General features: G+C 49.2%; 2 protein-coding genes and 1 long non-coding RNA gene across 3 annotated transcripts in view; 1 reads left to right on the forward strand and 2 right to left on the reverse strand.

Annotated features, from left to right (window-relative positions):
* Positions 1-1,241: 1,241 nt before the first annotated feature.
* On the forward strand, positions 1,242-19,819 carry FFAR4 (free fatty acid receptor 4). Its single transcript, XM_029916286.1, has 3 exons — positions 1,242-2,022; positions 10,250-10,378; positions 19,145-19,819. Exons 1-3 carry the CDS (start codon positions 1,456-1,458, stop codon positions 19,532-19,534), a joined length of 1,086 nt encoding a protein of 361 aa, XP_029772146.1. The 5' UTR covers positions 1,242-1,455; the 3' UTR covers positions 19,535-19,819.
* On the reverse strand, positions 14,285-15,321 carry LOC115273290. Its single transcript, XR_003900777.1, has 3 exons — positions 14,733-15,321; positions 14,420-14,606; positions 14,285-14,323 (listed from the first exon to the last, which is right to left on the reverse strand). It is a non-coding gene; the product is annotated as an uncharacterized LOC115273290 (long non-coding RNA).
* A 3,001-nt stretch (positions 19,820-22,820) lies between the features above and the next one.
* RBP4 (retinol binding protein 4) overlaps positions 22,821-25,302 on the reverse strand; it is an 8,425-nt gene continuing 5,943 nt past the window's right edge. Inside the window, exons 4-5 of the mRNA XM_029932243.1 lie at positions 25,038-25,250; positions 22,821-23,103 (exon numbers count right to left, since the gene is read on the reverse strand). Of these exons, the coding sequence (XP_029788103.1) occupies positions 23,066-23,103; positions 25,038-25,250 (251 nt within the window). The 3' untranslated portion in view covers positions 22,821-23,065. The remainder of the gene's footprint in view (positions 23,104-25,037; positions 25,251-25,302) is intronic.

Consider the following 25,302-nt stretch of genomic DNA (forward strand, 5'->3'; position numbering starts at 1 on the left):
TTGCCCATTCCCATATGAGTTCCTTTTATTTCAATCTCTTGCCCTTTTTCAACAATGGCAGGAAGCAAACTAGCTCTGTTTTACAACTTGAATTCACTCAAGGTTCTAGTTGAACATCTTCCACTGATATGCAATCAAACGGATCCTCAGTTCAGAAGTCACACTGTCAACTGAGACACAAGTGACACAGTGATAGGCAGACTGCATCTCCTCCCCACACAGCACCTCAGGCCAGCGTGCCAGATCCTTAATAAGTACATGGACAAGTACAAGACAGAAGGCACAACTGGGAGAGACTGGTAGTATGGCAAAGGGGAGGGGATGGCTGGCCAGGGAAGTGGTCACTGGGTCTAGGGCCACAAGCACATTTTTCATTCTCTAACTGCCTAATTTACTGTAATAGAAGACTAAACACTATGGGTGTGGTGGGAACTGGTGGGGCAGGGGCAGGGGACCTGGCTTTTATTACTAACCAGGGCCATCTTGGACAAGTCACTTCTTGCCATGCCTCAGTTTCCTTATCTGTAAGGGGATTGGATTGCCTAGTGCTTCTCAAACTGGGGTATATAAGACACATTTACAACCTGTGTGTACACTTGAAGTTCTTAGAGTTTGTCTTTCTGGAATGTCAAGTTTATTCAAGGTTTTGGGGGTCCCATTCATTTTACATGAAAGCATTTCTATATGGTTGCTCATTGCTCATATTGCAAAATTTACATGCATTTTATCATAGTAACTAATAATTCATGATATTTTCAGGAGCAATTACTATATGCCAAGTGTTAATCTTTTTATATAATCCTTACAATTACTCAATGAGATATTTTATTCCCATTTTGTAGATGAAAAAATCCCTAGAGAAATAAAATAATCCACCCAATGTCACATGTCATAAGCAATGCTAAAACAAACGATTCCTTTCCCCTTCCCCCTAAAAGATAAGGGCCCATTGCAAAGTGCTTTGGAAGCCACCAGACCCAGACCCGTGGGGCTTCTTTGATGAAGTCTGGATAACACAGGACAAAAGACCTCCAAAGTCCAAGTCTAGCTCTGACACTCTTAATCAATTGTACTTAAATCGGTGGGTTAAAGATTTCAAACCCAGGATGCCCTGGAGGATGAGGAAGTTGAGGAGGCCCTTCAGGGGTGGGGTGTGGGGGGTTTCTAGCTGAGGTTTCCAGGCCCTCCAGCGTTTGCCCCCACAGTCCGAGAGCATGAGGCCTCCGCAGGGGCCTTGGCTCTCGCCCCGAGGGGGTGTTTCCAGCGGTGACGCCTGGCACTTCCTCGTTCCCGCGCTTCCCAGGCTCAGGTCACAACGCCCAGCGCCCGCGCTCTGGCGGCGGGAGGGGGCCATTGATGTCGCAACCGCTTCCCTGCCTCTTTCCCCGCCTTGGCGCTCAGTCGCCTCCCAGATGAGCGCGCTCGCAGACGGCTGCCGGCCGCCGGGCGCAGGGCATGTCCCCTGAGTGCGCGCAGGCGGCGGGCACCGGGTCCCCGCGCAGCCTGGAGCGGGCCAACCGTACCCGCTTCCCATTCTTCTCCGACGTCAAGGGCGACCACCGGCTGGTGCTGACCGCTGTGGAGACGGTCGTGCTGGCGCTCATCTTCGCGGTGTCGCTGTTGGGCAACGTATGCGCCTTGGTGCTGGTGGCGCACCGACGGCGCCGCGGCACCACCGCCTGCCTGGTGCTCAACCTCTTCTGCGCGGACCTGCTCTTCGCCAGCGCCGTCCCGCCCGTGCTGGCCGTGCGATGGACTGAGGCCTGGCTGCTGGGCCCGGTCGCCTGCCACCTGCTCTTCTACGTGATGAGCTTGAGCGGCAGCGTCACGATCCTCACGCTGGCGGCCGTCAGTCTGGAGCGCATGGTGTGCATCGTTCGCCTGCAGCAGGGCGTGCGGGGCCTGGGGCGGCGGGCGCGGGCCGCGCTGCTGGCGCTCATCTGGGGCTACTCGGCGCTGGCCGCGCTGCCGCTCTGCGTCTTCTTCCACGTCGTTCCGCAGCGGCTCTCCGGCCGGGACCAGGTGAGCGCCGCGCGGTGCGCGCCCCGCAGGTGTCTGGGGCGGGCTGGCCGGGCGGGGGTCCGACGTAAACGGGGGCCTGGGACGCTGGATAACAAGGACAACAAAACAGTAACAGGCCATTTGTTGCGCTTAGTCGTTGTGACACTGTGCCTGGCGCTTTGAAGTGTTAGCTCTTAAATTTCACCGCAACGACGCGTAGGTCCCATAAACGCCCTCCAAAACCTTGTAAGTGGAGTCCCCCAAATGCCTGTAAAGTGCACTCTTCATTTCGAGGTTAGGTTAGTGAAATAACGGGGAGCTTAGCGGCTAGCCGAATGGAATTTCGAAGATCCGGAATGGCTAATCGCATTGCCGTGTATTGAATTCAGCTCTCCTTGAACTCTATCACATCTACATCTGAGGGAGCTGAGGCACCCAGGGGGAATGACTCGAGCAGGGTGTCTCATCGTTAGTGCGAGTTGGAGCTGAGCTGGTACATAGCGGATTCCGTACAGGCTGGGAAAGCGTTCTGCTTCACAGAGACTGGGAGAAAGGGCATCGGAGACCCAGGGGCCCCAGACCAAAGCTGCCACTGGGGTCTTGTGATTTCCTCTCCTGGGGCCTCAGTTTTTCCAACTACAAGACAGAAGGATTACACTAGACCACAGGACCTTGCCCTGGGAGCCTTGGATGACAGGTGGCTTCAGAGTACCCTGGGCACCTGAAATGTTCTGCAAATTCCAGAGGCTACCAGGTGAGCGTTATTCTGAGCAGTATGCCCAGGGCTGTCATTAGGACCTCAGTGGCGGTCTGTGACTTAAAAAAGGTTCTGCGGACAGTTCATGACATTGGCTCCGGGGTGGCTCCAGTTACGCCGTCCAGAATTGAGGTCCAGGTCTGTCGGCATTGCTGCCCCACTGCGCTGTTGTAGAGTTTGATTCTGGGTGTGGGCGCCGTCCTGTTGGAGGACAGTGGCCGCCCGTTCTGGCTTTCATCCCATGGGGAAGGACAGGGAGAGGACAGAGGTCTGTGCACCGTAAAGGAAGGGATGAACCCTGCTCCAGGCTCAGCCTCTCAGAGGGGCTGCCCTACACTGGTTTCTTTGCCCCCTCCCTTTCTTTACAACTTGCTGATTTCTGGCCTGGGCAAAACCCTCACAAATCACAGTCCCAAAGAGAGGCCTGCGCAGAGACCAGAGGAAGTGAGAATGTACGAAGGCATGGGGATGAGCTGTAATCTGGGGGAGCTGTAATCTGGGGGAAGACCCCTCTGTGGAAGTGGACAGCCCACCAGGGAATGTCCCGCTGGGTGCATCCTCCGGAGCACAGACACAGAGGTGGGCTTCTCTGGGGCTTTCCCCAGACCAGTCTCTCACACAGGCCTCTCAGCAGGATGTGGGGAGAAGTCAGCACCCTGTGTAAGCACTATCCTTTTTAAGTTTTTCTTTTTCACACAAATGAAACCTACAAGTCTCTTTCCTAATAGTTTATTTTTCGCATGGAATACATTGTGGGCTTTTTGATTGTTTTGTTTTGTTTTGCTTTAAGGCCTTGAATGACTAATAGGCAGGAACCGTGTCAGGCCTAAGGCACTCCATCAAAGAACATGAAAGCCTGTGACCATGTCCCCTCAAGGGGGGGCAGGGTGGCTGGGATCAGCTGAGTTGGTGGGGTGCCACTGACATGGTAGACCGAGGACCCTAACTGAGCAGGCCTGTTTTCCTCAACCCAGCGATGCCTGAGAATCAGGGTGGGTCACCTGGAAGCTTCTACAGTGAGTAGAAGGCCAGGCCTCACCCTAGACCCGTTGGATCAGCTGGGGGCTAGAGTTCAGCCATCAATCTTTTGATTTTTTTTAAAGTTATTCTCTCACTGAGTCACAGTGTTTCTGCATTTTTCACAGACCTTGAGGGGCTTTCCCCCATTTTCTTCTTACAGAAAAAATGACACTTAGTGAATTAAAGATCAAATAGAATATATCTTAAGAATATTTTATGTTTATGTGTGCCTTGTGCCCCTCCCTTTTATGATTGCTTTAGGTACACTTACACTTAACTGACAAATAACAAAAAAAGTGAGGTTCGTGTCCCCTCCCAGCCTAAAGCCCCGACTGTCACTGCTCGCCTACATGGAGACAGGTGGCTGTGGAGCGAGAAGGCCTTCACTCAGACGGAGGATCTTCCCTGTTGGTCACTCTGTGGTTTTGCCTCTGGTGGAAGGGGCCTCTGGCCAGAGCCCTCCGCAGCGCTTCCCGGATGACCGAGTTGTGCTGCGCAGTGCTTCCATGGGGACTCAGCTGTGGTGGCTTTCTCGCTGTCTCCTGGGGGCTGAGCACACAGACCCTGCTTGTATTAACACAGAAACGCCTCCTTGGTCATAAGAGAGGGAGAGGGACTGGATGAAACCAGTGGGAGAGCACCGGAGAAGGGTGGGGGCCAGGTGAGGCGGCCACAGAGCCCTCTCCCCGGGCAGTAGTAGAAGTGGGGCGAGGGAGCTTGGAATGAAAAACCAGGATGATTTCCAGCTCTCCATCCTCTGTCTTTGCCCCACGGCACCCCTATCACATGCACCTGCCAGTAAGCCAAGGGACAGAAAAACTCCCCTGTCCCTCCAGGGCTGTGACCTGAAGTGTAGGAAACAACTCATTTTATAGGTGAGCAAACTGAGGATCAGGGGTTGAAAAACTAAGCTGAAAAGAATAAGAAACTGGGGGGGTGGGAGGGGAGGAGTGTGGACATGTAAAAAAAGAGAGAAGGATCTAGGCTAGACTGAATGGAGTCTCACATTTAAAATTAGCAAAAGTTTGTTTTCTCAATCCTCCATTTCCAGCTTCCTGTCTAGATTCCGCCTGCCCCTTCCCACTTGGACACTAAATATGGAGGTTTTGGATGGGAGACACTTTCCTACCCAAACCACCGGCTGAGGAAACTAAGTAACCCCAAGCACACACTGGCTGCCTCCTCGCAAGGAGCACTGGCCAGGGAAACAGCACCTCTCAGAGCTTTGTGCTATTCTGATCCCTCAAACAGGAACATGAGTACCTTTGTTCATTTGGGCAGTGGGTACCTGCAACCCAGGGTGACCAGCATCTCAGAACCCTTCCCCAAAAGGAGGATGAAATAATAGGCATGCCAAAAACACTAGATAATTCAGTATTAGGAGTGTGCGCTTTGGAGCCTTACGTTCTGAGTCTGAATTCCACGTCTGCCATTTAGGAGCTGTGTGACAGAGGCAAGTGGTCCTACATCTCTGCACCTTCCTTTCCTCGTTTGCAGAACGGGTGTGAAGGCAGTGTGACAGGATCGCCATGGGGACTAATGCTCAGTAAATGGGCCACCACCTGGCACAGACACAGTTAAGCACTCGAGAATTGCCAGCTATTATTAGTTTCCTTATCTTTGGTTATAAATATTTCAAACATTCTTCAAATAGTGTAATTCTCCTGATTGCTGTAAAGTAACAGGCTGCCGTTCTAAGAGGGTGGGCACATCCTGGCAACACAGACATCTCAGCCGGGTCACCGCAGCCTGCTCCAGCGGATTCCTGCCGGTGTGTGCTGTGGCCCCGGCGGGCTGCTGATCCTCAATGGCAGGTTGTGGGGGACGGTGCACCCCGGCCAGAATGTGCTGTCCATTCATTGTACAAACATTTACTGAGCAGCCACCCACCCACCCCTGCTGGCGCTCACCACGAGTCACGTGACCAAGACACTGTCCTGTTCCAGGAGGTGCAGGTAAGGAGAATGCAGACGTTCTCAGATCCTGGCATAGAAACCCGACAAACAAGTGTTTGTTTGTTCATTTTCCAAAGGGGAAAATGCCTAAAGTTCTAGAGCAGGCAATGGATGGAACCAGAATTTAGCCCAACTCTGTGTCCCACCCATCCTGTGCCATTTCCCCCGAGTTCACATTTCCTTTGCACGCTAGGCCCAAACGCTCCGCCCTGCCCCAATTTAATACCAGGCCAGTCACGTCCTGGGGTCTCTGCTGAGTGCAAAATGGCTGAGGAGATAAACGCAAGTTTGCTTACTTTTGTTAATAGTACAGGATCCTTTAAGATACAAGAAAGTTCATCTCTTGCCCTGATATAGTCTTTCTTTCCTGGTTGAGAAGTGGAGAGACAAGGAGATACCCACTAGGATTCCCAGTTCCTTCAAGTGATCTCGAAGTCTCCCATTTTGTTTGAAGAGGCAGAAAGGAGAATAATTTACAAAGGAACCCTCACGGGTGCTCCAAGAAGCATCATTAGAGTAGGCTAATGGGGAGCAGCTGGAATGGGCGCACCTGCAAGAAAGTTAGCCAGTGTGGAGAGTGGGCAGGCGGGGGCAGTGCCTGCAGACAGGTGCCCCCAGCCCCCAGGGAGTCTTCTTAGAAGAGAATGGGTGATATCTCAGCTGCATGTGAAGACGAAAGGCAGTTAGCCAGACAAGGGACTGGAGGGACATTATGGGCAAAGAAAATAGCCCACAGGTTGGCAAGACATGTGCCGAAAGCGTTAGTGGAGGCCAGCTAGAGAAGGGCCAGGTGTGACCCTTTAGGGAGTTTGGACTTCCAAAGCGAGAGATGGCCTGGTCTGGGAAGGGTGGGCCAGTGAGAACGAAATACATAGGTCCGTCAGATAGCTATGAGGGCAGGACATAGAGGGGAGAAGGCAGAGGGCCATACTCAGGTTGCTGGCAGCATAGAAAATGGCTTCACAGGCCCTGAGTCAGTGACGGCAGAAGGTGGACCCTTGGGGGTGGGACATTGGAGGCTTGACATACCTGTGAGGCATCCTTTAGAGATGTCCTCAGGACCCTGAGACCTGTCTGAAGACAGGAGAAGACAGGGCTGGAAAAAGCAGCTGCAACTTGGAAACGAGGCCATGGAAATGGATGAGGTCGCCAGGGAAAGGTAGAGGTTGGGATCAGGATACAAGTCAGCTTAACCACGTAATACCCTTGTACGTGGCCCCCTGACTGCATCCCTTCCAGTCCTGACCCTGAGCTCCAGCCTCCCCATTCTCCTGACCGCGGCCCCGTCCCTCTGGGCACAGCGGACACAACCCCTCCGGGGTGCCGCTCTCCCTCGGGACTGTGCTCCTGTCACCCGGAGCCCTGGGCACTGCCAGCTCACTGCCCTGTACTGAAGTGTCTTAGTGCTTCTCTCTCTCCTTGAGCACATCGTAGCCTCCTTGAGGGCTGGGTCCTCGCCTCGCCTGTCCTCACTGTGGCCTCACAGGGGCACAGCCACTGTGGTTGGAGTCAGTGAGCGATTGAGCAAACCAATTAAAGGACAGTTGTTGACTTGGTAGCTCTTCATCTGAAGCCCAGTCGTAAAGCGGGCCCAGCACTTCTGGTTTTCAAATTTCCTTTTTAAAATCAGGAAACACCTCAAATGCGCAGAAAAACTACAAAGAATATCATAAGACTCATGTCTCCACCTTCCAGAGTTTGACTCACGGCCACACTCCCTCTTAAGTCACAGCCTAGATCAGAATACCTAGAATCAAAAGGACGTAAGTGAGATAGGTTTTCCCACAAAAACACAATTAATACCAAACCAGCTCTCTGACTTTGGGCCTGGCACCTGCTGTTAAATTTCTTAATGAGAATAAGCTCTGCATGTAAACAGTGATATCATATAAAGCCTTCTGACTAGCATATAAATCAGTCACTCAGTCCATACAGGCCAGCCACACTGTCTCTCCATCACGTGTGAGGTGCTGTGCAAAGTTCTTATTGCACTTCCTTATCACACTCTGGGCCTGGGGGGAGCGTCACAAATCCAAAGGTAAAAGAACATCTTCCTCAGAGTCATGAAATTGGGATGGGTTCATTGTTTTTGTTGGAAAAAATAGTTGGTTAGGTTTGCTAAACTATCATGATTTCATGTTTGATCATTTCTTTTAAAAATTAAATTTTTATTACCCTTTTTGGCACATTCTAGAAAATTCAGAAAAGAGCAAAAACAACTTGAGTCCCACCTAGAAAGAGACACTTAATTTTCTGGACTGTATCCTTGCAGGCATTCTTCTATGCGTGTGTGTGTGTGGGTGTGTGTGTGTGTGCGCGCGCATGCATGTAGGTGTGTGTATCTGTTCATTCATACCTACACATTTTCTTCAACAGCACTGGACGAAGCAGATTGCTTGGGGATCTACTTTTTCGCCTCTATTGTAGGGAGAACACCCTATCTATCATTACATATTCTTCTACAAAATCATGTTAAGCCTGGAGAGATTTTGGCAGACATTCTGGAGAAGGCTTTTGGAAAGAGTTGGGGGTACTTGGAGGTTTTAAGAAATGGTTCTGGGGTTTCCAGCCCTTCTGGTCCATTTTCCCATCTCAAGTACAGAAATCTGAGACCAAGTCACATCAGGGCTGGAATCTGTCTCTTGCGGTCGCTGCTTCAGCATATTTGCAGGAACGTGCTGCCCACCGATGGAGTAGAATGAGGGGTCTGTGGTGGCCAGAGGTCTGAGCACCAGGGAAGCAGCAAGGATTAATTATCTAAAGATAATCACCACACTGCCAATATTCAGAGCTTTAAGAGGCACAAGCTTCTTTGCAGTCACCAAAGTGTAGAAAGATCTAATGACCCTTCTCCCCTCAGGTGTGGGCAGTGGGGGTGAGGATGGAAGAACACGTTTTTGGAGTTACTAGTGCATTTATGAGCCATCGAAACATGGTAGGAAAAGGAAGCAACATTCTCATCCTCCTTTTCAAGGTACAAATATGGTCAAAGCATTCTTCCCTGCTTGACTTGCCTTGGTCACGTAATGGGAAAAATAATAATATGAATTTCAACATGGTTGCTGCAAATATTCAATGAGATAATATATTTAAAGTGCTTCCTGGCATGGAATAAGTGCTCAGTGAATATCAGATTCACTATTTTCTGTCAATAGGAATAGAAATGACCATTTGGCTGCATTTTGAATTTGACCACACAATTGTGATATACGTGATGAAAGTTTCTTGCCCTTGCTTAGTGTAGCATTCAATAAGTATAGGCTGAGTGAATGAATGATGCTATAAGTAATACTACTACATTGGGGTGTTTGGGTGGCTCAGTCAGTTAAGAGTCCAACTCTTGATTTCTGCTCACATCATGATCTCATGGTTCGTGAGATCAAGCCCCATGTTGGGCTCTGAGCTGATAGCATGGAGCCCGCTTGGGATTCTCTCTCTCTCTCTCTCTCTCTTCCTCTCTATGCTCCTTTCCTGCTCACTCGCTCAAAATAAATATATAAACATTTAAAAAAATACAACTACGCCATTGGTTAAGATGTCTCATCTACCAGAAGTCAATAATGTGCCCCCTTTACACAAAATGCACTCTTAGAAGTCTGGTCTACATGTTCAGTGTTCAGGGCTACTTGCTTTCTACAGTTCTGTTCCTACGGTCAAGCACACATGGGGAATTTGCGCATGGGAGGAGACACAGACAGACAGAAAGGCAGACCACTGACCCATCTGATGGAGTGGATTATTCCAGCAGCTCCTGTAGCCTTGTAAGAAGGTCTCCATATGCCTCAAAGTGTGTCCTTACTGTCAAGGGCTCGATTTCAGCCCAGCATACTGACAGCAGCCAAGGCCAAGAAGCATGCTTTTCCGCCCCATTCCGGTGGTTTTACATCTTGATCGATGGAGAATTGTGTGGGGCTGTCGCGTGCTCCCCGGAGGAAGGACACAGGAGGAGACAGCTCCCAAGGCTGGGCACCACTATTGTCTCGGAGTAAGCCCCTCCTTCTCTGATTCGGCTTGACACGTGTTAGACATCATCATTACCCTGAATGAACACTCAGTGCCTCAATGTGGTTTCTGGTGACTTCAGCAGTCCCAATGTGACTGCACTGAAACCTCGTGCCTGTTTTTATATGCCTGTCACTTCTGATCTGTGTGACCCTTCAGGGCTCAGGTTCTCACCTGTAAAATGAAGAGAAGGCTCAAGGGCTCTTTGCAGCTCAGTCCAGGAATGGAAAGAGCCCTGGGCCTGGAGTCCTGCCTGGGCACGAACTTGAGCTGTTACCTGCATGTGACCCTGACACCCAGCTGTGTCTCCTGGAGAACAGGAGTAACACTTGTGGGTATTCCGAGGGTCTGTGGGGGCTTGTGTGGGCAGGGGAAGGGAGGCTGGGTGTCCTGTCCTGGGTGTGTTATGGTAACACAACTGGGTAACAGTGTTAGGTACCCTGCTACTGGGACTGAGCTCAAGCCAAATAAGAAGCCACCACTTAAATGATGTTTTCTTCCTTCTTGTAACCAGGAAATCCCGATTTGCACCCTGATGTGGCCCAGCATTGCCGGAGAAATCGCCTGGGATGTGTCATTTGTTACTCTGAACTTCTTGATGCCAGGATTGCTCATTGTGATCAGCTACTCCAAGATTTTACAGGTATGTGTGCTTCGAGGACCACGGCTGAGCCACACACAGGCTGCGGGCGTTTCAGGTGGAATCTTAGCCTTTCCAGGGGGAGTTACCTGGGAGCGCATGCCTGTCCAAGCCTGGCTCGCTGCCCAGGTCTACCCCGCTGCAACACCGAGGAGTGAGAATGTATTATTTTTTTAAAGTTATATCTTTGTGATTATTATTATTATTATTTTGTGATCACTAAAGTAATACAAAGCTCATTATAAAAAATTAAATTAGAGTGCCTGAGTGGCTCAGTCAGTTAAGTGTCTGACTCTTGGTTTCGGCTTAGATCACAATCTCACGGTTTGTGAGTTCGAGCCCTGCATCAGGCTCTGCACTATCAGAGAATCCCTGCTTGGGATTCTCTCTCTCTGCCCCTCCCCTGCTTGCGCTGTCTCTCTCTCAAAATAAATAAACTTTAAAAAATTAAAAGAAATTAAAGACATATAGAAGTGTGTAATACAGAAACTAAACATCTACTCCCATTGATAATGGTTCAAAGTACATTTTTTCAGGTTATTTTTCTTATAAATGTGCCTATATGCATACTTTTATGCCATGTGTATAGTGTATGTATGTTTTATATATATATATATACATATATATATGAAAAACCATATAAAATGGTCAGATATCAACTATTCACCAAGTTCAACCCAATGTTTGTTTGTTTGTTTCAGATTTGAGATAGCACTATTAGCTCTGTAAATTCCTTTATTGGCTTAACGCTATACTGGAATGTTTGTTTTTATATCTCTGCCTCATTCTTTTTAATGGCTTCCTGGTCTTCCATCATACAGATGTGACATAATTCATTTTATGGGTTTTGGGTCGAGTCCACTGTTATCCCATCCCATGTAGCAATTTGGTGGTAGAGAATATACACCCTTAAAAATGTTTTATTGAAGTATTATATGCACCCAGAAAAGCATACCCAGCATGCCTGCACAGCGCACAAACTGACCTCACTCCCAGAAGCAGCTTCCAGAAACAGAACGAGAAACACAACGTTCCCAGAAGCCCCCTCCTGTTACCTTCCCATTGCTACCCCACACTCCCAGCTGGAAGGTGCTTTCCAAATGCGTGCTGAGCCAGGAAGTAATCTCTAGCTCGGACGTGTGGCAGGGACACAGAAAGGCCCGGCCGGCCTGCGGCCCAGCTCCTCAGGGGCCCGTTCACACGTGCGGCGCCAGCGGGCCAGCAGCAGGTAGGGAGCTGCTCATGCCCATCTCAGAAGGTTGTGTGCAAAACCTCGAGTCCTCTTGAAGGCCCACAGTTGTTGAATCTTGGGTTTATTGCATGTCACAGGTTATCTGGCAAACGGTTATCTGTTTATCGAAGTGGGGCCCTGTAAATCCTGCTTGCTATCTGGCTACTTTTATGGCCTTTTCTTTGTAGCTGAGGATCTAGAACCTTCTTAGCTACTCAGAACCAGGCTAACCTCCATCCGGGTCTGTTAATCCTGGGTCCTGTGGGAGATGAACCCCCAATCTATTCCCTAGAATCTTCCCCACCTGTTGACTTGTGACCTGCTTTAGTGACATCCAGCTTGGGGCTTGTTCAAGGGTATGAGGCAGATTCAGGCTGGAGTCAAGGTCAGTAAAGCACTTGCAGTAGGGGCCTGGCGAGTGTAAATGCTATGTAAGTCTTAGCTATTTTTACCTTAAAGGAAGGGAAGTGAAGGAAAAAGGAAGAGAAATTTAGAATGACTTTAAAAAATGATTTAATAAATATTTGTGTAGTATTCATAATGTGTCAGGAACAAATTCACTTAATCCTAATAAAAATTACAGATGAGGAAACCAACGCCCAGAGAGGCCAAGTAACCTGCCCAAGATCACACAGCTCATAAGCAGCGTTATCAGGGCTTGAACTCAGGCCGTCTGGCCCCAGAGTCCCAACATTTTTATTCCTCAGACATTTGTTAAGGAGCTACTCTATGTAAAGTGTTGGTGGGGAGTGGATTGATCAAGAGTGAAGGTCACTTTTTTTTTTTAATCCAAAAGGAGCCTCAACACAGGAAAAGAAAGGGGAGACAGACAGCAGGACTGTTGCTTGATGTGGTGAGCCCCTGGTACACAGGACAGAGTGACGCTAGGACTCAGTGTGAAAACACTTGGCAAACCGTTGAACGGTGCACAGACATAAGAAGTAAATAAGGGGTAGAAGACAGAAGAGCGGAGGGCCGTGAAGGGCAGACATGGAGACATAAGGGCTCTTCTGATAACCTGGCTTTTGAGTCCTTGCTGTGTGGCCTTTGGCAGATTACTTACTTTCTCTGAACCTCTGCTCCCTCATCTGCAAAATGGCAATGACAACTCGGACAGTGCAGCTGTTTGGGGACACATCAGGGATACTACCAGGGACCCACAGGGCCATGCCTGCCTGTGTGTGGGGGGTGGAGGGGGGAGTAGACTACATCTGTTGTTATTTGTTAGGCAAGGCTGTTCCTCTGACCCTACTCTCAGAGCATGCTGGGAAAAAGTACCCCTGAGAGTTTTCGAGAGAATAAACTACAGGGTCCAGATCTGGAGTGTGGCAAGAGCTAGGAGCCGATGCTAGGACAGGGCAGTCATGCTCCCAGGTTCCTTGCGGGCCATGAGGGCTCTGGTCTGCCCCACTGCACTTCACCTGAGACATCTCAGCCTTCTGAGGGAGGATTGACTTATTCCACGAAGAGGTTTCCCACCCTTTTCCGTCTTTTTCTCAGGCCAGGCCCCGTGCACAAACATTCTAGGAGACCCCAAGAGCCCTGATGAGTTGGGGGAGGTGTCCTCCTAATCCGTCTGCCTCTAGACTCTAGTTCATCACATTCTAGACACTTTGATATAAACCTAAGGCCAGCCTTCAGTTCCTCCCCTCACAGACCCCAGGACAGCTCCTGGGTGAAAGAGAATATCTACCATGACTCACAGTTATGAAACAGTGCTCTGAGTGACCCCATCACTTCCCTCATGTGTGGAGCAAAACTCAAAGCCATCACCTTGAGGCCCTGTGTGATCCGGCCTCTGCCTGCCCTCTCACCTCATCTTCTTACCCTCTCTTGTGTCCACTTTAGCATTAGGGCTATTCCTTACACAAGCCAACACACAGCTGCCTCAGGGCCTTTGCACCTGTGATTTCCTCTCTCGGATTTCCATCCCCCCAATTACTGTGTGGGCCACTCCCCCCACTCCATTTAGGTCTCTGCTCAGAAAGCTCTTCCCCAGAGTTCCTCCTCACCGTTCTCCAGTTCCTCATTACCCTGATATATTTCTCTTCAGTACAGTTACCACCCCTGTCATATTACATTTATATGTATTTATTTGTAAAGCATCTGTTTTGCGCACTAGAATGCAGGCTCCATGAGGGCCAAGACTTCCTTATATTGACTGCTATAGCTTCATGCCAACACAGAGCCTGGCTTATTCATTGTAGATACTCAGTATACACTCACTAAATAGGTAAGACAAACTTTGGATCACACTGAAAGGGTCAACTGTACCTTCTCCCTTTGGGCAATGGGGAAATCATTGAACAAAAAGCTCTAAGACCTAGCTTCTAGTCCAAGCTTTGTTACTGTGTGACCTTAGGCAAGTCATTTAACTACTGCGGGCCTCAGTTTTGTCTGGAGCTAGACAGGCCTCCGTGGGTTAACACAATAAAAGGAGAGTATAGATGTGATATTATTTTGAATAGCCTGCTAGACTGTAATTGGAAAGGTATCTAACGTTGTGATTTTGAAAATCACATTAATGCAAATATGACTTTTATTTTTTATTTTAATAAAAATTTTAAAATGTTTTCATTTTCACAAGAGAGACAGAACACGAGTGGGGGAGGGGCAGAGACAGAGGGAGACCAGAAACTGAAGCAGGCTCCAGGCTCTGAGCGCTCAGCACAGAACCCGACGTGGGGCTCGAACTCGGGGAGCGGTGAGATCATGACCTAAGTTGAAGTTGGACACTTAGCTGACTGAGCCACCCAGGCGCCTCAATATAAGACTTTAAAAAAATGACTTTCCACCCCACTAGCCAAACTTACTATTGCCCACTTCCTGCAATGTTTGTCCTCACTTTGGGCCTGTGGGTTTGGAAGCCTGTAAGGTGCCGGGTGGACGAGAGTTTGGACAGGCCCTCATAGCTTGGGTCTCCCTCCTGCTGAAGATACTCGTCACTCAGAGACCCTGCACCGCCTTTCCAGCTGAAAGTTTTCTGTCAAGAGCATAACTCTGTAAAATAAATTGAACACCATTGTTAATCAGCTATTTTCATAGAGACACAACTAGCAAATCATCGGAAACCGTAAAATGCATAATTCCACCTGCCATCCCCTTCCCACCAGGTCTACCTCTTACCTGTCAGTACCGTCTCTGCCTCAGTTTCCATCTATAGGCTTGAGAAGTGCCTCTTTGAAATCATCCCGATATTTCATTCCTCTAAAGCACCTGTCTCCCCTAAAGCGCTCTCTAGGTCTCCGTGGGCTGTTAGATGGTAAAAAGGGGGTCCGTGACCGAATGAGTTTAGGAACCACTGGATGAGTCAATGTTAAATGGGTTTCTTTGCTGCAGGACGTCTGGGAGGCCACATTATGCTAATATTCTTTGAGAGTCTTCAACCCAGGAGTAGATACAGCACCCCTAAATCTGACCACAGACCCCCTTCTCCTCACAGAGCGTCTCTCTGCACTGATGCTCTGTGGGTCTCCTTTGGGGAGCACTGCTCTGAAGTCCCTGCTGGGCTTGCTGGCTCTGGCCTGGAGCAGGCTTCACCTGGGCTCTTCCCTTCCAAAGCGGCTTCACGTGTTCAGGGCAGCGGCCTTATGGACGGCTCCGCCTTCCCTGCTTCCTCTTTCCTCATGGCTCCGGCCTGCTATCCACCTTCAGTGGCTTTTTCCAATCAATAGTTTCCCAGGGTAATAGTTCCCCAGTCACTGCCATGTGCCTCCAGTCAGGCTGGCAATGCTAGCCACTGGGGCTTGATTTACATTGTCACCCAGCAACCGCTGCCATGGCAAGAAGAGATGCTTCTATCCTTTCTTGTTCCCCTCCTCATTCTCTGGGTGCACACTAGAATGCAAGAGTGGGGGGGGCAGGGCTCCCTTCTTTCTGGCTGTACATCCAGCACCGATGAGAGTACTTGGCACAACACAGCAGGGGCTCAATAAATATTTGCCCAATGAGAGAATGAGGGCATCGCTTGAGGTTGGAAAACCCTCACCTACCTCAGGGCTCAAGTGAGAAATAAACTCTGCAGTCAAATGCTCTGCCACTGAGCTACACCCCCGAAATAAACTCTGTTTTAGCTAAACACGAGGGTATCAGGTCTCGAACATTCAGCCCTTTCTCCATGCCTGGCCCTCACTGCCCAGGGGTGGGGCCTGCTTGCCAGTGATGGAGAGGGAGGTGGGCCCTCTGGGAAGGTGGAGTCTGCTGTCAGAATATTCTAATCCGTGTGTTGCCGGTTGACCAAGCTGCGCCCCAAGGAGAGCCAACCCCCAGGGCCCGAGCTGTGTCAGCGGGGAGCCACCTCCCCCTGCACCCACCTGTCAGCACCATGGTGTGGTGGCATGCAGTGGCAGAAGGGTCCCTCGGGGCCTCTGGACGCTCATGTGGGTGTGAAGGTAGTGTGTCTCAAAAGGAGCGTTTAAAAAGTGACTCTTTATGAAGAACTGCGGGAAAATTCCAGATCTGTATCAGTAGTCCCATACTTTAGTCAGCAAAGATTCCCTGGGAGTTTGTGAGAAGTACAGTTTTCTGGGCCCCCTCAGACCCCAAAAGTGAGTGTCTGACGGTAGGCCCAGGCGCTCGCCTGGTGACTCTGACACAGGCGGCAGCGACCACATCCCTGGGAGCATCGTCCTCCCCGCCCCCCCAGCTCGTAGCTCCTCAGTGAAGGGCTCAGACGCCTCCCCTGAGGTGCACTTCCCCTCCATCTTGACCTTGAGGCCTGAGCGTGCTCCTTCACCTCTCAGAGCCTTCATCTTCTGTACCCAAAGTGGGGTAATGACAGAACCTACCCGTAGGCTTGTTTTAAGGATCAAAGCTAATCCTCAAGTTAGTTGAGCATTTAATTTCTCCTAAAACACATGAAGCATTCTGTGCAATGCCAGACATTTTAAAGCTTGGATAAAAATTAATCTGTCTTGTCATCTAACGTGCGGTGGGAAGAAGCAAGGAATTATAATGAGCCCATTTTCCTTCTCATGCCGTGAAAGTCATGGGAATCATGGGCAGAGGAAACGGTGGCATCAGTCAGGGCTAAAAACAGACCCGACCACTTATTCACTTGCCCCATGAGTCAGTCCATTTCTCTGTTTGTTTGTTCACAGTCACTGTCAGACATTTGCTAGAACCCCAGGCCACAGAAGCCACAGGGCTGCCCATGGAGCCTGCATCTGGTGGCCGTTAGATGTAACAATGATGCTTCAGCATCTACCACATGGCCCATGTGACACGGCCCACGTGAATACCAGAGACAGAGCACTGCAGGATGCCATGTGGAAGATGAGCCAGGAAGCCTTCTTGGAGTTTCTGGAACCAAAGCATGGAGTTATAAGCCAGGCAGAAGGATTTCCATTGGTGGAGATTAGCAGAGGGTAGGAAGAAACTCGTTTAAGATTAAGAGCACAGAGTCAGGCTGCCCAGGTTTGAAGCCTAGCGTTGCAACTGTTTAACTGGGTACTGGTGGGCAAGTTCCTTAGCTTCCCTGAGCCTCAGTTTTCTCCTCTGTAAAATTGGGATCACCAAAGTAACTATGTCACCGAATTGTTGGGAGAATGTAAAGAGATAAGCCAAGTGACAGGTACAGAGCCTGGCACATAGTCAGTGCTCAATAAATATGAAATTACATCAACATCATTCAAAAGTATGTGTAAGACACAGTATGAGGGACTTCATCCTTCTTGGCCGCACAATGTGGACAGCATACACAATGAGGCCGCTGTTGGAGGCATCCATTATGTGTCCCCGCTGTGAAGTGACCATCCCCTGCGGCCGGTAATAGCCTCTGGTCTCCGCATAGTTGGTGGTGACCCTACTGACCAGGGGCTCATTCCCCAGTGGCCCACACCCTGGGTACCCCGGGCCCTTCCCAGAGCAGCTTCACTTTCAGGTTGACTCCTGGCAGCAGCTGGCCTGGCAAACAAGCGGCCTTCCATGTCAGCCGCCTTCCATGGACCCCCTCCCCCAACCTCAGGGGCCTGTGGCAAGACTAGAATCCATTTCAGCTGCTCCTGTGAAAGGAAGGAGCCAGGTGCAGGGGTTCAGAGCTCCCTGTCTGTCCAGACTGGCCACACCCTTACTCCATCTCCCACTGTCCTGTCCGCCACCCAACAACCTGGAGCAGAGGGGAAAGGGACAAGTGTGCCAGCTGCCACTTACACCAGTACCCTCACCACCCCCCCCCCAAAGCTAATAAAATACCCGTCCATAGGGGCCTGGGTAAATCCTGGTATAGGATTCCATACTGTGGAATCTATGCAGCCACTTCCGGATAACAAGGATGATGTGCCTTCTCTCTGGGCTGATATGCAATGATCACTAGGTATGCTGCTGAGTGGAAAGGAAGAAGGCTTAAGAGAGTAGTGCATGATGTGGTTCCATGTGTGTGCAAAGAAAAAAATACAGACATCTGTGTTCCCATTGCCAGGCAGAGCATTCCCAGAAGGACACACAGGACACTGGTCACAGGTTCCTTGCAGGGAGTGGACATGGGCGGTACAGGAAGCTAGAAGCCTTACTTATATTTTTAATTTGATCTTCTTCAGTATCATGTTGCTTGAATTTGTACCTTGAACATCATCTGCTTTTTAAATTTTTTATGATTTGAAAAAAATTTTTAGTTTATTTATTTTGAGAGGGTGAGCATGAGTGGGGGAGGGGCTGAGAAAGAGGAGGAGAGAGAGAGAATCCCAAGCACGCTCCACACTCTCAGTGCAGAGCCCGACATGGGGTTCAGTCTCACAAATCTCAAAATCATGACCTGAGCTGAAATCAAGAGTTGGACGCTCAACCAACCGAGCCTCCCAGGTGCCCTGAACACATACTGCTTTTATACGGTTACTTACTGACCTCTTTCAAAAATAGAAATAATAGGGAAAATGCGTGTCTTGGTCTGTTTGGGCTGCCGTAACAAAATACCACAGATTGGGTGGCTTAAAAACAACAGAAATTCATTTGTCCCGCTTGTGGAGCCTGGGGTTGAAGGCTAGGGTGCCAGCCCGGTCAGGTTCTGATGAGAGCCCTCTTCCGGTTGCAGACTGCCAGCTTCCTGCTGTCTTCCCGTGGTGGAAGGGCTGAGGGAGCGGTCTTGGGACCGTTCATAAGGGCTCTATTCATGAAGGCTTCGTCCCCTAACCTGATCACCTCCCAAAGGCCCTGCCTCCTAATATCATAACCCTGGGAGTTAGGTTCTACCATTTAGAGGAACACATTCAGACCACAGCAGTGTGCTTCCGTTCACCTATTTCTCTTCTAGACCATTCAGTTCAGACTTTCCACTCCTCCGCGTCAACTCTATTTACAATATGGATGGGGGCCATGTATCCAGGGGGCCAGCCAGGTGCCCCATTTTCCCCAGAGGATCCTGAGTGCAGGCAGTTACCAGGCTGCTGAGACGGGCCCTCTCCACACAAAGTTCCAAAGTCGAATTGGCCCCGGGCAGCAGGGTTGGCAGTTTCCAACTCCTAGACGCTCTGCTCCTCCTCAGTCCAAACCCCCCGCATCCTACAGTGAATCTGTGACTCTGGCTCTGTTTTGTGTTTCTGCAGATCACAAAGGCGTCGAGAAGAAGGCTCACAGTGAACCTGGCTTCCTCGGAGAGCCCCCACATCCGCGTGTCCCAACAGGACTTCCGGCTCTTCCGTACCCTCTTCCTGCTCATGATCTCCTTCTTCATTATGTGGAGCCCCATCATCATCACCATCCTCCTCATCTTGATCCAGAATTTCAAGCAGGACCTGGTCATCTGGCCATCCCTCTTCTTTTGGGTGGTGGCCTTCACGTTTGCCAACTCAGCCCTGAACCCCATTCTCTATAACATGTCACTGTTCAGGAATGAGTGGAGGAAAATTTTTCACTGCTTCTTCTACCCAGAAAAGGGAGCCATGTTTACAGATACATCTGCAAGAAGAAATGATTTGTCCATTATTTCCAACTAATTAAATTTTCTCTCTAGGCAGAGTTTGTCACCTTCTGGAAAGCCAGGATACACTCTCAAAGGGAGTTTATTTCCAGGACTGTCACACCACTGCAGCCTGCTTTAAGAAAATGTAACCAGTGCAAATACACATTTGTAGCACCAGTAAATTAAGGGGTGATCATTTAGTATGACATTTTACCCTTTATAAAAGGATTTGTTATGGGCTCCTTTTAAATATGAACTTTTCCCAGTGTGTTTGTAATATGATTAGTTTAATAAATTTTTATTTATGGCTGTTCAGCAATCACATCTCTTACATAAGTCACACCATGCTGGAGTGAGTCTCGGAAATGATTTAACACTTAGGTTTCTCCTTGAAGGGTCACCACCACTTAGGTCCTCGCTCTGGACTTGCAAGGCCTCAAGACTATTCAACAAAGTTTTGTCAACAAAACTTGAAGAATTTTAAAGACATTAAAACAAAACTAAAGTGACTTTAGTTTTTCACTAATAAGAAATCCATGGACTTCATTAGGAGAAGCCATGTCATGAAATCAGAGATAGGATGACTCAGAACACTGAGCGTGAGAGCATAAGCGATTCCCTCCATGGATCTACCTATCCGGTGCCTCTTAAGCCCATGCTGTGGCCAGTGTTCTTGGTGCTGGGAACACAAGGGTAGACCAGACAGCCATGGCCATGCCCTTATGGGGCTTACTTACATTCTATTTGGGGGGAGAAGCACTAAACAGAAATTGGTACATAATATAGCATTATAGAGTGGATTCACAGCATGAAGAAAATAGGACAGTGATGGGGCGCCTGGATGGCTCAGTCAGTTAAGCATCTGACTTCGGCTCAGGTCATATCGTGGTTTGTGAGTTCCAGGCCCATGTCTGGCTCTGTGCTGAAAGCTCAGAGCCTGGAATCTGCTTCAGATTCTGTCTCCCTCTCTGCCCGTTCTCTACTCAGGCTCTGTCTATCTCTCTCAAATACAAATAAACATGAAAAAATTTTAAATAGGAGAGTGATGGCAATTTGGTGGGGAGGGATCTAAAAAGGCCTTTCTGGAAGTGATATTTGGGCCAAAAGATAAACCACCAGAAAGAGCCAACCATCAGAATCCAGGAAACAGGGCTTGGCAGACATTGCAGACACTGGTCCTGGGGCAAAGGGGCTGGTGTCCTTGTGAGACAGAAAGAAGACCGGTGTAGGCAAAGCAAACTATTGGCTGAACTTCTTCTGTGCTACACACTGTCGTTGATGCCAGGACAGAGGGGTGTTCTCTGGCACCCATTGATTGAAACCAGAGAAGGTACAAGTCTGAACTATGTTGGGCCTGGGAGGCCACATAGGGGGTTTATTCTGTGTTCAATGGGCAACCACAGAAGGTTTGTAGTTGAAGACTGATATGACCTAATATCTATTTTTAAATACTACTCTGGCCGCAGTGCAGAAAATGGACTTTGAGGAGCAAGAATAAAAATGTGACCAATTAGGTAGCTGCTGAAGTAGAAAGAGATGGGAAATCAGAGGTGGGTGGCTTTAGTGGGGGGTTGTGAGAAAGGATCTTGGGACTACTTTGGGAAGGCAGAGCAAGCCTGATTTACTGATGGACAGGATGTAGAACATGAGGGAAAGAGACAATTTTGAGGGTGCCTCTTGGATGGACAGTGGTTGGATGATCCAGCAGGCCACAAAAATGTGGGATGACTAGGAGAAGAATGGGGGATGGGAGAGACAGGAATTTCATTTGGGGATAAATCTGAGATCCCAGTGAGATCCAATGGAAAGTAGGTAGTTGGATGCAGGGATGGAGAGCTTGGGCCCAAAGATACAATGTTAGGAGTCATCACATAGTGTTCGCCCATCTCCGTTTTTATGAACTATCCCTGTGACAAAGAGGCAGGGGGAGAAACCAAAGCCAAAGAGATCCCAGGCTGGGCAATGGCAAGACCATGCAAGAGCCTGGGTACTGGCACACAATAGGTGTTCAGCAAATCTTGGTTGCAGAGTAAATCAGTGCCACTAGTTGCTATTGCTCACAAAGTTTCTTGAGTAGCTTGCTTCCGAAGTAAGATTTATGGTGATCACAAGCTTGAGAACAAGAGGACAGGATCTTTCGTTCACATTTAGTTGATAGGTTTGGTAAATTAAAGCTGTTTTTTGATGTGATGTGTGGCTCTGTTACGGTGTCTGGAACCATCAGACTGAAGATGAAGAGCCCAGCTCTGACTTCCGCTGTTCCGTGTGAACGACAGGCAGAGGCTGCCCACTCTGGGCTGCCTGTCACCGCTCTTTGGTGGGAAAACACACAGTGAAGTGGTGGACCCAGGAGTCGGTCTCGGCTCCACGATTCGCCAGCCCCCAGGGAGAGATCGCTGCACATGCATGCCCTTCCTCACCGCCAGACCCAGTTCATGAACGTCAGCCTGGTTTCATCTTAAGGTCTTGCATCATCTTAAGCTCCTGAGTGCTCTAACTGAACCTCAATGCACCCCATCAGGCAGAAACTGCTTCCCCATATTTCACAGGAGAAGAGTGAGGCTCAGAGAAGCCATATAACCAGCTCCAAATCACACAGTGAATACATATCTAAGCTGCATTTTGACTTACAGCCAAGACTCTGGTACCAAAGCCTTGATGACTTTTCCAAATAAGAAGCTGAGTTGTTGGGAGCTCCTGGGAAATGAAGGCAAGTGGCTCTGCATGTGGCTAGACACTGTCTTCAAAAGTGCTACTCACAGTGTGGGACACTGGTGTTCCCTGTAGCCCCACGGCTTCTATCCCCAGCTAGCCCCTTTCCTGCACTCCAGTAGGGGGCGCCAAAATCTTCCCGCAGACCTGGTTTCCAAGACCCATCTCCTAACTCCCCCAGGGACGTCCACAGCCACCTGTCCTTCAATATTTTGGCCATGCCTGAAATAAGGAGTAAATTAAGTGCTAGAAATAATGAAGGGCTGGCAGCGAGTCCACCACCCTACCCACCTCATGAACCTTGGGTCCACTGAGGCCTTGGGCTCGCTGGCCCCGCCTAGCCAACACTCACGGCTTTTGGCCTTGGTACCTTGGCCAGGCTATTTGTTAAGGCCTTTCTCACTTAATGGGGAAACCCCTTTTCTCAGGAAGTCGGGAGAAGCCCCAATCATTAATAATGGAGACTGGGCACTAGAAGAGGCCAAACGTTTTGAAGAGCTGGGAGAGAAGAGCCCCACCTCGGGTATTAAGACTCACCAGACCTAACAATCTGCAGGACTTCTCGCTTTAATACAGATGCAGCGCAAATAAAAACCAGGATCACAGGAAATGGTTGACTATATTTTAATAACTCAAAGTCTGGAATCCTAAGCCTCAGATGATTCCTTAGGACACTCCCGGAAAGACAGACATTTGAGTGCAGATTCACTTATCCCCATGTATATTTGTATGTGAACTGAGGTTCCGTGTTTACCGAAATGAGGGGAGTAGGGCAGGGAAACTAGACCCTAAGGTCAGACAGAGTCGAAGGCTGAGTGAATTAACGGGAATTTTCAAACGAAACTCCACGTTACTACAAAATGTTTTGTTCTGATCTGCCGTCACAGTAACCTGAAATACAGAAAATAAAGTCATTAATGACAGAAAGACAGACCCAGTGTTAAAGGTACAGGGGGACTAGCATGATGGCCTTAGGGCGCAGGTTTAGTCAAGTGTTTCTTGTAGGATTACAGCTGGATGCGGCTGTAATTCATCGGCATCCTCAAGGCTCTTTCCTAAATCCTTTTAATTTCTCTGGGGGCAAGACAGGGGCCGAGAGCATAGGGGCTGCTGTTTGAAAGTTGGCTTTTCACTTGTCTTAAATTTACCTCACTGCATTTCTTTTTTTTTTAATTTTTTAAATGTTTTATTTATTTTTTTTGAGAGAGAGAGAGTGCGTGCAAGAGAACAAATGGAGGAGGGGCAGAGAAAGAGAAAGACACACAAAATCTAAGCAGGCTCCAGGCTCCAGGCTCCCAATTGTCAGCACAGAGCCCGATGCGGGGCTCAAACCCACGAACCATGAGATCATGACCTGAGCTGAAGTCTAACGCTTAGCCGCTTAGCCGACTGAGGCACCCAGGCACCCCACCTCACTGCATTTCAAAGGATTGGATGCATATCCTCCTCCTATTTCAGGAAGTGGAAGCCAAATCAGCCTGGCCTTGGCCACCCCGTGGGTGGTTCTATAGAATGTCCACCATGTCCTCTGTCATGTGTCAGTAGGTGGTTCCATAAGGAGGGTTGGAGTCAAAAACAACCTTGGTTTGCATCCAACTCAGTTACCTGCGGAAGATTCGGGGCAGCCTGTGTCATCTTTCTTAGCCTGAGTTTTCTCACCCGTAGCATGTGGATCATGAGCGTGTTTACCTCATGAGGTGTCTCTGAGGACTAAGTGACATAACCCAGGGAAAGGGCCACTCGTTGGGCCTGGCCATGGTGAGATCCTTTGCACATCCTCCGTGTAGGTGGACCCCAGGGTGGAGGATAAAAATCTTATTTTTTAATGTTTTTGGTTTAGTTTCATATCCATTTGGTGTCGCACTGATAGAAGAGTTCAGTTTTGTTCTCTTTTTCTACATCTTAACATTACCCTATTTGGATTTTGAAACTCAGTTTCCCGTGGGAGTGAGTGTCATTTCAAAATAGACTGCACACTTTCCTCCAGAACGTTACTGGATTTTAAAGCAAGATCAGACAGAGGTGGTGCTCCCTTAGGCAGCACATAGACTTAAAATCAGACAAGGGTAACTAACATCTATAAAAAGATTCAACCATTGTTCCAGGGAATCTCAAAAAACATAAGTGAGAAAAACCAGCTAGTCAATTTCATGGTTCTCTAGTTCCAGTTCCATAGGAGAAAAAGAGCATTTGTTGAAACGGTTCTGTTTTGAACTTGCTATGGTGAGGTTTCTCTTTAACTTTTTTTGTTTAATGTTTATTTTTTTTGAGAGAGAGAGAAAGGGTGTGAGCCAGAGAAGAGGAGAGAGAGACACACACAGAATCTGAGGCAGGCTCCAGGATCCGAGCTATGAGCAGAGAGCCTGACACGGGGCTCGAACTCAAGAACCACGAGATCATGACCTGAACTGAAATCAGACACTAACCCACTGAGCCACCCAGGCGCCCCTCTCTTTAATTTTTGACACCAATGGTCACATTTGCTGTCCGGCTCTTCGCTGGGCCACTGACTACCTAAACAATATTTAGTCAAAATGGTTTTTCTGGGCAGTGCAACCACACAGACTGGGCCTGGGGTAGCAGATATTAAGGAAGAACCTGTTGTCTGCAGTTTATTTAATTAAAGGTGCCAGGGTTTTGGAAAAGGGCTTTTGCCCACACCTTCAGAAACAGCCCCATGGTAAGTCCAGTGAAAGATCCGGTAAGACCAAGCTGGCTTGTTTTCTCTCTCTTGCAGAAGAAACGCATTTCACTGGCCTGCGGCCCAAACCCAGGGCCCGCTGGCCCCTCGGGGAGTGTGCGGAGCCCCGCCCTCACCCACTCACCGTTGTGAGCGATCAGCCTGTACTGCCGGGCCAGGCACAGCTCGTCCTGTCTCTGCCGCACGATCTTCTGCGCGTCCAGGGGAAGGCCGCTGGGGTCGCGCGAAAACACGAAGGAGTAGCTGTCGGCACAGGTGCCGTCAAGGTTCAGGAGCCGGCAGGAGTACTGCACCGCGTAGGTGTCGTAGTCGGTGTCGATGATCCAGTGGTCATCATCTACAAGCCAGAAAGCCACACAGCCAGTGTCTCCCTCCGCCCACTCAGCACC

The sequence above is a fragment of the Suricata suricatta genome, chromosome 2 (genome assembly GCF_006229205.1).
Source record: "Suricata suricatta isolate VVHF042 chromosome 2, meerkat_22Aug2017_6uvM2_HiC, whole genome shotgun sequence".
NCBI classification, from domain to species: Eukaryota; Metazoa; Chordata; class Mammalia; order Carnivora; family Herpestidae; genus Suricata; species Suricata suricatta.